Genomic DNA, 16,286 nt, shown 5'->3' with positions numbered 1-16,286 from the left:
AAAACAAAATAAGAAAGCAGCCAGAACAAATGTGAAATATGGCTAACAGATGTAGAAATGTGCAAATGAGGATACTAGAGTCATTTGTGTCAGGGTACAAAATAGCGAGAGCAAGCAAAGCACTTCTCAAAAGGCTAGTCACACAAAAGCTCTCCATTAAAGGGACCTTCTAGTACCTGGTCCCATCAGAAATCTGATATTTATGCGCTTTTCCATAAAACCACCCCATTCGTTACTGCATTTGTTCAGAGACTCTTTGGCTTTATATGAATGGCACATGCAACTGCGTACAAGTATTTGGGAGGGTGTAAACACTAATGAGAGAGAGGTGGATCAAAGGAATAGGAATCATGGGATGAAATTAAAGAAAGTGAAAGGCAAATATCAGGAAAAGTTTAACAGTGGGGCATCCAAGTTTGTGGAGTGGATCCACAAAGGAAAATGCAATTCTCTTGAGTCATTGAAAACAGTACCAAACATTTAAGAACAGATTGCAGGAATTTATTCAGCATTGGCAGGAGGATGGTCTGCCTGACAACAGGACATTATGCTCTCTAAACTCTTAATGTCAGATTGTGCAGTTCCAGTTCCTGCAGCTGGAGTAGGGAGACAAAGGCAGCTTTAAATTACTGTCACTCTCTTGCATTCTGGGATATTCAAGGGCCTTCCCAGCCCCAAGCATCAGTTAGAGTAGCCTCAGAGCTGCTCTGATTTATGCTTCACTGGCCCCTAGAAAGCAGACAATAGGTGGACTGCAGGTTGCTCCAAATGTATCTCCTCCCTTCCATTCCCAAGCCCCTACAAATTCAGTGGTTCTCAACCTTTCCAGACTCCTACACCTCTTCCAGGAGTCTCGTTTGTCTTGCATATCCCAAATTTCACCTCACTTAACTGCTTGCTTATAAAAATTGACTACAAGGAGCATCACCGATTGGAATATAAATATTACACTTATATTTCAGGGTGATACTTGAGCCCATCTGTCCACCTGTCAGCCCTGTCTGAAGCCCAAGCCCCAGTCAGTGGGGCTGAAGCATGTCACTTTACTTTGTGGGGCTCCCTGTGCAAGGGTGCTGGAACAATTGGTGTAGTGGGGGTGCTGAGAGCCATTGAACCAAACTGTAAAACCTGCATATAATGGAATCCACTTCAAGCCAGGGGGATGCACCAGCACCCCTAGTTTGAGCACCTATGCGTCTGTGGCAGGGGGCTCCAGGCAAATACTTGCTATCCCCTAAGGCTGTCCCTGCATTTGGAATCCCCTTAAACCCATCCTGTGACACACACGCCCCCTGGTGTGTGTGTGTGTGTGGGGGAAATCTAGATGAGTTGAGTACTCCTTGGAAGACCTTTGGTTGAGAACCACTGTCCAAATAGAGAAGCTGAAAGCAGGGCTGAGATGGACGGAGCCTTTGCCCCACCAGAGTTACTGAAAGGGGCTTCAGTCTAATGGAAACCCAGATTTATGATTCTGTTTCTGTCCAATAAGCAGCTTGGGGATCTCCTCCCCTATGTTTTATGTAAATAAAAGGGAGGATAAAAGCAGGGAAGGTGAAGAAAGGAATAGTGATCATCAAGGGTTCCATTTCTAATGAAAACAGAAATAAAACCAGCCTAAAACTTCCATAAAGATTAGTAAAATTTACTTATCAACTGATTTATATAAACAAACTAATCCTTACTGCTCCCATCCACCTACACAGGAAATGTCACTATACCACATTATAGAAGAAACACAGATACCAGATGAAATTATAACTGTGTCTACAGCTGGATACTAAAGACAAGTGCAAGATCCAGTACTTATCATTCGCAACACCTCAAAAAAAAATCCAATGAAGCTGTACAACAGCATGTCAAAGCCTTTAATCCACGAGAAATGTTACTTCCTGGAAGCTGAAATACTATCCAAGGCAAAGAAAACCACCTATACTGACAATGTACCTTTCAACGTAGGCAGGAGCGGCGCCAGGGTTTTTGGCGCCCTAGGCGCAGGGCTGGCTCTACCCATTTCGCGGCCGGTCCCGGGGCTCCGGTGGACCTGCCGCAGGTGTGCCTGTCGATGCTCCACCAGAGCCGTGGGACCAGCGGACCCTCCGCAGGCACGCCTGCGGGAGGTCCACCGGGGCCGCATGCCGCCCTCCCGGCAAAATGCCGCCCCTCCCCAAATCCTGGTGCCCTAGGCGACTGCCTAGGTCGCCTAAATGGAAGCGCCGGCTCTGAATGCAGGCAATATGGCAGTATTTAGGCAAGCAAAAAAATAAAGATGAGGGGAAATTTACTCATTAATATAGAGGAAACTTGAAAGGATTGTCTGTAATTGCATTTAAAAATGAATGGTGTTTTGAATTAATGAAGATAAAAGCATATTTTACTGATTATCTTTTTGAAGCTTGCACTCATGAAAGATTAAAGGTGGAGAAAAGTTGAAGTATCAAAGACAAAAACTTAGCATTTAAAAATCACTTGGAAGCCGCACACTTGGCATGATCGATGATCTTCCATGTCCATGTATATTAAAAGAAAAAAGGCTTTAATTATCTATAAAAATTATAAAGACTACCTGCATAAAAGTATAAAAATGCATGTTGCCAGGAATAAATTTTGCATTATGCAAAACACCCTTCTCTAAAATTAGAGATCATGGCATGATTTTATTTAGCTCAAAGGAAAGGTCTAGTGACTGAAGTGCACTGGAAATCGGGATTCCTAGATTCACTCTGTCACTGATTCAGTATGAACTTGGGGGAGGTAATTCTGGGCCTGACCCAAAGCCTAGTGAAGTCTGATCCTTAGCCCCATAGTTTAACCATTCTTAAAAACGGATGCAATACTATCCTACCGATAACGTTGCTAACTTAATCAAGGCTTCCCAAGTATCTGGGATCCTTTGAAAAAGGACAGGACTATAAGCAGTGCAAAGCATTATATAAAGGGGGAGACAGTCCTTTGGTCAGTCATTCATTAACGCAAAGACATGGAACCTTGCAAAAACTTCTAAAGATAGGATCTTTCAAATATTCCCAATTAGGGTGCTTGGTCCTAATTAACAAGACAAGAAATTCCCTTCCCACTCTAGTCTGATAAATCATTTTCTAGCACTGGTGAAATCCTTATCCACAGTGACAGCACCTTCAGGCCTGAAGAGTTAGGCAAACCATGTTGAGAGCCAGTCCTTTGAAACAGACGATGAGCCAAATTCAGAACAGGGTGTACGAATGCACAAGGCCACTTTGCATCAGATTTCAACTTGGCCTAATATGCCCAAAACATCTATTTTCAGAACTCATGCAGTTGACTATTGAGAGCAGCAACAGCATGGGGATGGAGGAGAGCACCAAGAATCCTCGGTAGAGTTTTCAAACCTACCTAAGAGCACAAATCCTATTGAAAGTCACAGATCGACAAAGTACCACATAGTTCAAGTCATGGGAAATATCTGAAGTGGTGAGTCTTACGATCTGGTTTACAACTTTAAGCTCCACGGTAAGGTGTACTCCTCCCATTTGTCAGTCATCTTGATAGCAAGACCATATATTTTCTCCTCCTCCCCCCCACCACTTCTGTTTATTATTTTATCACATTCTGGTCATGAGGTGACAGGGACATGCAATTATTAAATTCTGTTGTTGTGGCAAACCCAGACGACGCTAGGTAAAGTAAAATAGTTGTGTTTTCCACCACCACACATCCAAGGAAATTTGTCAATGTCTTTTTATTTGCATATCTGGCAGACTTCTCCAGACATCTAATACATAAGTGATAGCATACAGGTGTATTAGTTTACAGTTTGCCTTTAATCTAGGAGTGTCAATTTGTTTCTCTTTTAATTACATTCATCTTGATTCGTTAGTACAATCTCATGAAATTTCTTCATTATGTAAATGGCTATAAATATACACACACAGGACAAACAGTTGTTACAAGTTTTCTGGTTTAGCAGCAAACAGCCACAATGTATTAGCCCACACATCATGCACATTCAAAGTCTCAACCATCCCTTTTTTCCCTCCATCCAGAAACAAAGTTTTAATAGATTCATTGGTTCTCAAAAATTCTTGGACTACTAGCAGCATACTGCCACAAATTCTATCAGTTCACAGAGACATGTGTGTCCTTCTGGATTGCATTTTCTGGGGAGAATGTTTGTAGTTAGAAAAATATAAAAGTCAATTGGACTGAGGTCTTATAAACATATAAAGATCCACTTTTGTAACTACATAATTCACTGGGTTTTTCAACACACATTCTGAGGTTGGAAATTTGGCAAATCCATCCACCAGATGCATCTTTCTGAACCTGGAACTCATTAACATTTATTTTTAAAGTCCAGCAGACTCAGCTGTTGAACGACAATAATTGCATTTATTATTTTTTTCCATAGTTAAAATGACTAATGTTGGAAGAGTCACTGCATAGGAGCACAATAGCCAGCCAGTAGAAGTTTGGTAAAACCCAAAAGGAAAAAAGAAAATAAATTTGTCCTCTTTAAAACAGGGTACCCATAATCTGAACCTCAGACGAGTTTCAGTATTTAATGTGATCTTAAAAGAGGGCAGACTTTCACACCAAAGAGTGCCAATCCCATGTATATCAAGGGCACTTAGGCCTTAGAAATAACAAGACTAAATTACAACCTAAATTGTCCAAAGCAGCAGCATGTCTCTTCTCAAACCTTCTCCCTGCTCACCACACAATATCACAGGACCCCAATCCTACTGTCGGTTGCCTCAGCCCTCCACCAATGCCCATTCAAAACCGACAGACAGGCCTTTACAGCATGCCTGGAAGTTCACTAGATTTGGCCTAATTCAGAATGAGGTGGAGCGCGCGTGTGTTGGAAAGAAAAAGCGCTCTTACAGAGGACACATGACCAGCAGCCCCCCTCCTCCTTTAAAGTAATAAGGGGTTCACTTGGAGTGCCTCAGTGATTTCAACCACAAAAGAAGGTCACAGGGGGAGCGGTGGTCTGTCAGATAGGAAGGTCTCAGGTCATTTAGGGCTTTATGGGGGGGAGGGGAAGGAAATCAATGCCTTAAGTAATGATATTTCCACTCATCTAAACTTTAGCAACAGGTAAAATGTGCAACTGACTAAACTAATGTGAAAAGCTAGCAACAGGCCAACGGGAAGAAGATGTACTGCATGCACCTCACAGACTGTGGCAATGACTTTTAATGACTGGTCTGGCACTGACACATTGCATGGTGTTGGGTAAATCCATAGCCACTTTTCGGTCTCATTTCTTCCCTATGATGGGGAAGCTAAAAATAGCCTTACCTACCTCATAGGCATAGTGAGGATTAGTTAATATTTGGTACAGTGTCCCTAACTTGCGTGGAGTTCCTCTGACTTCCCATGCAACAGTGTGCGGAAATAAAGAGGTAGGTGCTTGTAGACACTGAATGACAAGAGGCTATTTATGCTAAGTGTTATCCCCACTACGTACCGTACAGCTAAACACAATGGTCTCTGTAACCCCAACCAACCTACAACAGAGCAAAAAACTTCATTTTTCCCAGATTTGCCTCCATGTCTGACTGCTGTAGTAGTGCTCTAAAGATTTTCAAATCATTGCTCAAAGTCCATGCAACAGTTAACATTTTGTGAAACAAAAAAATTTGACGTCACAAAATTCCAGTAGCCAAATGCTTATTGTTCATTAAAACATTGTGCGCTATGACTTTTAAAAATTAAAAGACAGACTTTTGAACCTTTTGGCCATGATAAAGCCATGACTTTTCCCTCTTTTTGCAACCAGCCTCAACTATCAATTAACTTCACATAATACAAAAAACTCATTTTTGCTTCGGCTCTTTATTTTTATCTAATGGCAATCGATATTCACCTTTCACTGTGGTATAATGGATACCAGGGTGTCTATTAATTGAAGCCAAGGAACAGAAGCCAGTGTACCTGGCTCTGATGTGGACTCCCCCTGGCACCCTTAACAAGTCACTCAGCCTCACATTTTCAAACATGTGCATGCACTTTTGGACTCACCTGATTTGCCCAATGACTGATGTGCACACAAGTCAGGGCCACATGTACACGTGCAGGGGACACACACACACACACACCCCCCCCATCTCACACTACACAAGCCCAGTCAGATGCATTCAAGAAGGTGCCTCTACATTTACTTTTGCAAATGTATGTACCCCAGTTTAAACATCTGTAAAATGGGTTTAACACCCATCCATAGCATTGGCAGTTGCAGCATCAGTAAAAGCTCAGTGAGATCCTTGAATGAAAGCTTTTTAGAGAGTATTACTTGCAAAATGGGGAGGAATGAACCGCACATTGTACAAATCTTCCTCTAACTGACTATGATCCTCCTAAGTAGGGGACATGCTGTGACTAACCCAGTGCAGTGCTGTGAACTCTGCCAGAGAAAGAATTGCAATCTACTACTGAATGCCACAATTCATCTTTCTGATCTGACTCTGCACAGTCATCCTGCAGCATCCACAAAACCTCTCCCAGACACCTTAACTCAAACAACCACCCTTACAGAACATGCAGCCTCTTTACATTAGATTAGGATGGTTGATTGTTGAATGAGCTTGTGACATGTATGTAAAGACTGGCTCTAGCAGGGTAATGGCACCAGCTTGATTAAAATAAATAAAATAAAGCTGCCTGCTCTAGGTGCAATTTAATCGAAAGAATGTTAATTAATTCAAAATGTTAAGAAACAGTTCCTCAGAGAGGAAGTTCACACAAGTGAGAGGGACGGGGTCTGCCGACCTTATCCTAAAGAGACACAGGAAGTGCTGTGGAGTGACCATCATGACTTTTAGAGTATCAGCACTTTTTGCATCCAAGAGCATGTAACAATACAAGATTCACACAAGCAAGAACTCCAGAGCACGCAGAAGTTAATAATTCTAGGCATGTAAACTGTGCCTTCATTTCACGTGTTTTTAATACTAACAAGATTTGGGTAAATACAATGACATCAGCGTAAATTCACACAGATAGCATGTCATGTAATGTGATCAAATTAAACACACACAGCAATATTTGCAGTGCCAGGGAATCCTATTCTAGTTCTCAGGCTGACTTACTTTCATCTCCCTCACTCCCCTCCCGCCTGCCCCCCAAAAGTAAAATAAAATACTTCCTTCCAATATTTCCCAGTCTAAGGATTTACCCATCCAGTTAAAACCTTCTCTCTCCTCCTCGAAATGTAAGTGTCAAGATTAGTGCTGCTAAGCTATCCTACCAGGGAGAAGAAACTAAAGATTACCTTTAAGATAACGAGTAAGGGTCCAGCAGAGCCCAGCTTGGGATTTGACAACCCCCAACTAGAGCACGGATATTGAACTGATAAATTGTAAAGATGATACATAAAAGCACAGAGCAGCATTGCAATCAATGTCCCTTAATAGAACTGGCATTAGATGGCCTCAAACAGAATGCTGAAATTCAAGTAAAGGAAGACTGGGGGTTAAACATTTCCACATTTCAGCCCACAACTTCCCAACTCCATTACCCTTTCACTAATTGTGTTTGAGACTTCACTAAACTTGCGCCGGGGCTATTTTTAAAGCCTGACTCAACTTATTGTTGCTCAGAATAAAGATTGAAAACTTCTAATTTACTGTGGATAATTAGAAAGCTGCAGATCAGACCTTCAGATTAACGTGGTGGGGGCTCCAACTCAAACTGATAGAAACAGTCCTTTTAAAAAATAGACTACACTGTAGAATATTCTGGCCAGACACCTCCCAACTGGAAAGCAACAAGGGCTTTTTAAGCAGAGACAGATTTTGCTCAATAGTCCCTCTGTTACTGCCAGTATCCATCTCCCAGAGGAACATTTCCATATAAAGCAATAGATCTTACCTGAAAGTTCCACTTTCAGTAACATACCTCTACTTCTCAGTGATCCAGTCCAGTCCCTGATATTTCTCTAGCAATCTCAGTGTTGTAACTCAATTACTTGGGCTCTTGATGTCTTTCCCTTTTTGTGGTGATCATTTTCCTTCTGAGTTCCTGATCCTTTATCCTTATTTTATAAATGTATTTCTACAGACTCCCACGTCCTAGCAGAGACCCCAGATACTTAATGAGAAAGAGCTCTCTCTCTCTCTCTCTCCAAATGGTATAAGAAAAAGATGTTATGATAGAGAAGAATAAGGGTGTGTGTGGGGGTCTGTCTCTTGTCCTATTCACATGTTTGTGTAACTCCCATAATCATCAAAAGCAGAGCCAAAAAAGACCACTTGAATCTCCCAGTAATCTAAATATCGCATCCTTGTGTAGCCTAAACATTTCCTTCTCTGAAAGATAGATATCGAGCTACTTACTTCAATGCCTAAATTTAGAGACACAGATTTGAAAATATTGCTATTGGAGCCTCATCTCGTGGGGGTAATCTCAGTTTTAAATTTCTCCAGGTCACTCTGCAGTTTAGCATTTTCCTTCATGATCTGCTCCCCTTTCCCAGATCATCCACAAATTTGATCCTGGATAAGTTTACCATTTCCTCTACATTTTTAATGACAGAACCGTCTCCAGTACTGACCCCCTGCAACCAGTACCAACTGTACTCACCTTAACACTACCCACCACTGGCACATTTTACCTTTAAGTTACTGCCTTCTGTTCCCTGTTGGTCTAAATCTTAGCACTCACACATGCAATACGAGGTTACAGGACAAACCCCAAAGAATCCGTGTAGTCAACAAACATCATAGGGATACCAAGATTTGCTGACAGCACTGAATAAACACTTGGCAGCAGTGTGAAGATGAAGTTTCTTCTGTAATAAGAAGGGATAAAAAAAGGCAGATCAAAGTGTTTGTTTTGATGAAAACTCAAGGAATATACAGGCATACTAATCATGCAGAATAAGAGACTGGTAAGAAAGAAACATCACAAGCCATGTTTTCTGGTACCCAACCTAGTGGCACATGACCTCTTCTTCACACGTAGGAACACTGAAGCTTCAGATACAAGAAAAACCACACTTATTTTCCAATGGATCATACAAGATGATAAGATGTATCACAGAAAAGTACTAAAGGCAAAATCCTGTTCTCTGATGCATGCACAGAACTGTAATTGACTGGGTCTGACAAATATACAGAAAAAACTTAGCACGTGGTATCTTCCAAACACTTTGTCTTACACACACATTTTGTTGGTACCCACCAGCAGTTAAACTTTACCCTTACATCATTCTCTCTCTCAGTACATAGAGCTGCTATAACATCTGCCTTCATCATGCATCCACATCAGTGGAACAACTGCTTAAATTTAGGCTAGGTGGATGGAATGATCTGATACAGAATCTGTAACTCAATTAACAGCTCCTTTACATACATTTGTAAGCCTTTACTAGACAATAATTTAGCATAGTCTCATAGCATATCTAACACAGGTTACCAGTAGACATGCATTAAGAAACAAGAATCACCATTTAAATGTAGGCTTCTCCCTGTCAGACACACCATGCACATTTGTTGTTTATAACTCTGATGTTTGCTTTATCTTTGTGTCTTGTTTCAGGTAAACAGTCCGATGGGAAGCTAAACAATTGCCCACATGGAAAACTAGCAACATTGCTCAGTGTTCAGAAAACAAAACCAGCTGCTTATTCTATAGGGCTGGGCTGAGCTGACTCAGGAAAAAAAGGACTTCCCTGGGTCAAAGCTATCTCAACGCTCAGGTCAGATTTCATCTCTCATCACAATAAGCCATCTCCATTACTGTGTCAATTTCTGTTCCCTCCCCCAACAACACATACACACAAAGCTTTGGGAGTGTGTGTGTGTGGGGGGGACTTAGTGAAGTGTTATTTCACCAGAGCACTAGTCGACAAATCTCCCTCTCAAAATAGCCACAGCTAATTACAGAGAAACCAAAAGAGGGAATGTTACAAATGGAAAAAAATTGGGCATCCTCATTCCAAGAGGTTCCTGGAACGTCCTTCTTCTCCCATGGCCAAAACAGAGTCTGAAGATTCTACTGTTGGCCAGAGTCACACAAGTACTGTTCATCAGAAAAACACCACAGGACCACTTCTGGTTGCTGTGCTGAGTAAAGCAGCCAGAGTACTGACCACCACCACAAATCAGAGCACTGAACCCCCTTCCTTTTCTCCTTCCACATCAAATAAGAAGTTGAAATGCCAAGGAGAGCAGATCTAGGGACAATGAAGCTAAGCAACTTGTAATGCATGTTGTGCACACTCACAACAAGAGATCAGTGCTTCACAGCAAATTCTAGGAATACATCCCAGATGCTTAAACTAAGGACCAGATCTGAAGGTTTCAAATGCACAAAATGAATCCTCTGGCTTTTGAGGATAGGCAAAGTCAAGCCCACAAGCTACCTTTGCTAACCAGAGGATTATGGCAAGGCTAGGACCGCTCTTGGCAAATTTACACTCAAGCAGCACTCAACAAGCAACAGTCACTGCAAGCCCCTAAGTTGCTTGGTTGTTAGTCTGAGGAATCCAGAAACATTGTACAATAGTAAGGTCCCACTCTCCCTTCACCCCTTTCTCCTTCTTCCACCTACTACTCCAAACAGTTAAGAGACCCAGACACCCTGTTGTAGAGATAAGAATCAAGAGATAAGGGGTGCCTACCAACATGCCGGATAAGGAAAAGGCTCTAAATGCCAGAGAGAATAGTGACTTAGAGTGGCAGTCAGGGCAACAAGTAGCTTTGGTTCAAGACAGTAACTTTTATCAAGGTACAGTGTAGCACAACTGGCATTAGCAGACACACACCTTTCTTCTTTGGATACAACGGCCACAGATGAAACCCCCCCTCTCTTACACAATCCTGCCTGTACATACACGTCATCCATTCACAATATTCCTCCCACATCCTAGCCACTCTGCTGCACAATTAGGAAGCATTTTTTCCCCCAGTAGTGCCAACACAATGTGTTTAGTAAAAGGATGGGGCCCACTGGCTTCCATGACGCTCACACTGCTTCATGATGCTCAATTACTAAAATATTCATAATAAATTAGGGGCAACACCATGCATCCACTCAAGGCAGATCTCTCAGTTAGAGTGACCAGATAGCAAGTGTGAAAAATCGGGACAGGGAGTGGGGGTAATAGGCACCTATGTAAGACAAAGCCCTGAATATCAGGACTGTCCCTATAAAAATCGGGACATCTGGTCACCCTACTCTCACTGGAAAGGTGTTCTCAAACAGAGCTGCAGCTCATGCCACTGCACTGGTCTGGCTACTAACCGTTTCTTTAAGAAACCATCTTTTGCTTCTCCTTTTCTGGATTTTGGGGTGGGATCCTCAACTGGTATAAATCAATGTAGTGCCATTGACTGGATTAGTGCTAGACTGATTTACACCTGTGGATGAAATAGCCCTTTATTTCTTTCCACGCGATTGCGGCAATATTGAATCTTGAGCTCATAGTTGAGGTTCAACCAGAGAAAAAGAGCTTGGGGCAATTTTTTTTCTCCTGTTATCAGGAAAAAAAGACTCACTGGTTTCACTTGGCTTTGGATCAGACCCTCACCAAGTAAATTAACAAACTGTGTCCCCTCAAGTATTTCAGCACCTACACATCTCGCTGATCACCACCAAGATCATCTCACTTAGTAGTGATTCTCAGGTCTTCTTGCTAGTACTTTGAAGTCTCAACCAAAACATCAAGTAGCCACAAGAAACGTACACATTAATCCCAGCCATATTAGGCAGGCAGGCGTGCTTGACCCTTCTGTCTCTCTGAACCTTAGAGCTTTCTCAACAAATATATTTAGTCTTATGTTTTTGTAAACGAATTTCTAATATTTGTCAACGCAGCATGAAATCATTAGGTCAAGATGTGCCATCTCTCACATGAATATTAAATTATGTCAAATCTCAGTGTGCTGGCGATTGTTTTATCTGAATAGAACATTAACTGGCAAAGCTGGCAAATGTTTGAGAACTCCTTTCAAGGGATGCACAATTACAACAGGAAGCCACTAGTAGCCATTCTTCGACTAGCAGATAGAGGGGAAAAAAGGGAAATTTTAATTTCCACTTTTAAAAACAAGCAAAGCCAAATTTAAGTTATTTTATAAAAGCTCCTCACCAAGTTCAAACAAGGGCAGGCTGATAGAAACTCCTCAACATTTGTACAGACCAAAAATTTGCTCACCAAAAAGTAAGGATCTTGACCAAATTTTGGAGTCCTTATTCAAAAAGAACACCCACTGCCATGACTGGGATGTTTGAGTCTACTAAGCCTAACTGTGTAAAGCTCACTCCTGTTGAACACAAGTTAGTCACACAAGTACTCCCATTGGCTTGAATGGGGCTACCCATCGAAGTGCTCACCAAGGTAGGCCAGGGCTATAAAACTGGTAATTGTTTACTAGGGATCACAACTCATACACTGTGTATTTCTCAGGTGAGAAATTCTCCTTTCAGTTACACTATAATAAGTTACTTGAGTGGAGTTACTCTGGCTTCATACAGATGTAACTGAACAGAATTTGGATCCCAGTGTAAAGAAACAGAACGCTATTATTACTGGATAAATATTTAAATAGTTTAAATACACAGTTTGTTCTTGTTAAATGATCAGTTGCATCTTCGCATTTATTTTGACAGTTCATAATTGTTACAGTTGCAATTCCATGAAATGTAAACCCAAATAAATCTGGCTTCCCCAGCACAAACTTGGTAAAATTCTACAATGTGTCATTTATAAACAAAGGCCCTTAAAATAAATTGCCAAAGCTATCCTAAAACAACTGTATCCCCCTTGATTACACAGTGCAGGATTACACTATATTACACTATTTTAAAACGTTTAATGAAGTAAACACTAAACAGTATCCTGATCAGGCTGGGAGGCGAGGGAGAGAAATGCACAGGTTATGCTTTCTAAGAGAGCCTGAAGAGTCTATAATATGCCCTGAGCCAGAAAGGGCATGAAAGGGCAGACTGGCTCCTGGAATGACACTAAAGTGGTAACTTCCAGGGCTCAAAAGGAGACAAACTCGATACATTCAGCAAGTAACAAAAAATCCAGCGAGTTGAATGGCATTCAGTTTCCTATCACGTTTTGTCCTTAAATTTTTTTTTTAAAGACAAGAACAGCTGGTGCCTCCAGTTTGATTGCCAGCCCCCCCAGATGTGATAGTACATGTTAAAAACAAGGGTTGGGATGCATTAGGAAGACTACCAACAATAAGTATGACCACTTGTAACAGACTCCTGGATGTGTCCTGAGACAGCAGCAGAGACAGGGACCTTAGTTCGGATTCACAGAAGCATTTCAGATCAGAACAGGAGCTGTTTCATCACATGTCTCAAAGGTGGGGGTGTCCCCCCCCAAAATTAAAGGGCCAGTACACACAACCACAAAAAAAAAAATGAGACCACAACCTCCCTTCCCACTACCCACCAATCATCCAAAAACACACAGACCTTGGAAATCAGACATTTAGCTGTGTTTGTAATTGGTAAGTGGTTCTCATCAGGCCTTTCCTCCTCCTCCCCACAACCCCCCCCCTTCCCCCAAGGTATAACCTTGACAATGAATCAGTGCAAGTGACCACCAAAAATCCTAATCCTACAGAATAGCCAAGAAAAGTTTCATTTGTACCCTCTATCACTGCTCTGGTGGAGGGGGGGGGGGGAGAGACAGAAGAGAAGGGCTGCAACGAACATGCTCTGGTTGTCGGCAGAAAAGAAAAAACACACACACACAGCCAACAACTCTCTCCTCCCCACATATGGATTGTGGGTTCAAACATTTCTCTTTCCTCCATCCCAAGGAGGAAAAAGCGCCCCTCCCATTTTTATATCCTTCCCCACCTCCCGTCCCAAAAATCTATCCTGACATGTCTCTCCCAATCGCGACAGACCCCGCTTTTTAATCTCCTGCTACCCCCCGCCCCCCAGAAGCTTGGCTGGCTGGGAAATGTGCATTTGGAAAGCAACGCTGCAGGTGTTCAAGGAATAAAGAAAGACAGAGCTCTCCACACACACAAAAAGCAAAAGCACTTCGAAGGGGGAAAAAGGGGGGACAATTGGGTAACAAGCCCTTTAGATGTCAGCCAGGGATTCCCCTCCTTCTCCCAGTACATTTAACCCTTTCAGAGGTGAGTTCCCCCCACTTTCCTTTCTCCTAGTGAAGGAGGATACACCCCCCCTCCCCGCAAAATAAGCAGCCCTGCCGCTCCCCAGTGCTGGAGAGCAGAGGAGGGGGGGAAATCCCCCATCAACTGCAGCCAAAACAAAACAGACAGGCAGCCACAGCAATTATGGGGGGGGTCGCTGCATTGTTATCCACCCAGAGAGAAAACGCAGGCAGAAAAGAGTGTGAGAGCCAGCGAGAGAGACTGGGAGAAGGGGGCACCAGACAGATTTCCCTGCCATCTCTCCCTCCGCCCCCTAACCCAACAATGAGCCAGGCACACCGGCAGCATTGGGGCGGGAGGCGGGGGGGGGTCCGCCTTACCTCCAAAGCTTCAAAAGTGACAAAGCTGCACATTGCAAAGCCATCGATAATGTCTTCTTCTGCCGAGGAGGGCTCTCGCCTCTTCCTCCTGGGGGGTCTGGGTCGGGACGATGGTGGATTCCCATTGTCTTCCTTCTCCGAGCCTGAGGAAGAGAGGACCGAAGCAGCCCTGGTCCTGCCGGCCCCACCGGCGGCGGCCCCTCCTAATCCGCCTTTGGATCGCCTCTCCCGATCTCTCTGCGACCTGGATCTCCTCTTTCTCCGAAGCCCGTTGCATCGTGTCGGGCCATCCATGGCTCTTGCTCGCTCGCTCGCTCTCCCTCTCTCCCCCCCACCCCTCCCCACCACGGCCACAAATCCGGCTTCCCCAATGGAATAAAGGGGGAGGGAGCGAGGGAGAGGAGAAGGAGGGAGGAGGAGGAGAGGACAGACGGGGGGGGGGGGAAGAAGAGAGAAATAAAAGAATCCAAGTGCGGTTCCACCACCACCAGCAGCGAACACCAAATGTAAGAGATTCCTATAAGCCAGCCAAGGAAAGTAATGGCTGATCACAGGTCGCCTTTGAGGAGAAAAAGAAAAAAAAAGGGGGGGGGGAGAACCCTCTCCAAGCAGGCAATAAATCAGAATAGCGGAATGCTTTGATCAAGGAGCTGGGAGACCGAGGCTTTCCAAAAGAGAAGAAGGCAAAGAAAAAAAAAGAGACCGACCCACTGGGAAGCAGGCGAAAGAAAGATTTCCTTGCACACAAAACCAAAAATGATGTTTTTTCTTCCCCAACTAAAAGAACTTGCAAAAAAAAAAATAATGGGTCTATAGGAAACAACCTCCCCCCCCACTACACACAGACTCCGTCTTCCTGCTGCTCCAGCTCTCAATCAGACGGGGAAATCATCATCCGAGTAATAACGATGCGTCCAGCTGCAGTTTGTTCAGGCACCGGCCAGGGACGGAATCCTGAGTGGGAGCTCGTCACACCCCGCCCCCCCGCCAAACACGCCCACCCGGCCAATCTATTAATAAGGATCAATCATAGTAATTCGGCGGATTAATTGCAGGGGGAGGGGGAGGAGAAGGGAGGGGGTGAGAACAGAGCCAAGCGGAGAGGGAAATTGACGCCCCCCCCCCGCCCCCTAATAATAAATAACTGGCAGAGGTGCTGAGGCTCAGTTAGTCTCGGGGGGGGGGGCACCGGTGTGTGTTGGCAGCTCCTGACGCTGCCTCCCCCCCGGGGGGGGGGGAAGATGCCCAGGGACGAGTCCGCTCCTACGGCCCGGGGGAGGGGGTGGGGCCGCTGCCGGAGTCGGGAGATTTTGGCCCCGAGCGGCTGCAGCAGCGCCCGGGATTGGGCCCCTCCCGCCCCCCCCCGAGCAATCACGTGGGCAACTTTGCTCTCTCCCCTTCCCTCCCCGGCTCGCTCGCTCGCTCGCTGCGCGGCGTGAAACAAGGCTCGCCGGCCGCGCCACATAAGTTGCAGGCACACGCACGGAGCCTGCGCGCCCGGCAGGCGGGGGGCTCGGGCTGGGACAGGAGCCGCCTTCCCGTGCCCCATGCGGAGCGAGGGCTCCGAGCCCGGCGCCGGGGGGAAACGGGCACTGGCCCTTTAAGGGGGGGGGGAGAGAGCTAAGGGCCCCGCCCTCACGAGACGGGAGGGAGCGGCCTCCGGGCTCCCTGTGCCTGGGCGGGTCCCTGAGAGCCCTTCCCTCTGCTCCCTGCCCGCCCCCCAGCCCCCCCGAGCCCTGCCCGCCCCCCCAGCTCCCCGCCCCCCCAGCCCTGCCATCCCCACTGCTCCCAGCCCCCCCGAGCCCTGCCCGACCCCCCCCCCAGCCCGACATCC

At 44.7% G+C, this 16,286-nt stretch overlaps 1 protein-coding gene across 12 annotated transcripts in view; it reads right to left on the bottom strand.

Annotated features, from left to right (window-relative positions):
- Nucleotides 1–16,286, bottom strand: part of AUTS2 (activator of transcription and developmental regulator AUTS2) — a 1,174,081-nt gene that overhangs the window by 914,823 nt on the left and 242,972 nt on the right. For 4 of the 12 annotated variants that reach the window (XM_039507735.1, XM_039507739.1, XM_039507738.1 and 1 more), the window contains exon 1: nt 14,453–15,445. The exons of 7 other annotated variants lie outside the window; for them this stretch is intronic. In XM_039507735.1, the coding sequence (XP_039363669.1) occupies nt 14,453–14,746 (294 nt within the window). In that variant the 5' untranslated portion in view covers nt 14,747–15,445. Of the gene's footprint in view, nt 1–14,452; nt 15,447–16,286 lie in introns of those variants that run through there. One more of the 12 variants, XM_039507737.1, reaches the window with a different exon arrangement.

This window comes from Mauremys reevesii, linkage group 20, assembly GCF_016161935.1.
Source record: "Mauremys reevesii isolate NIE-2019 linkage group 20, ASM1616193v1, whole genome shotgun sequence".
Classification (NCBI taxonomy): domain Eukaryota; kingdom Metazoa; phylum Chordata; order Testudines; family Geoemydidae; genus Mauremys; species Mauremys reevesii.
This window is presented reverse-complemented; position numbering and strand designations above follow the sequence as displayed.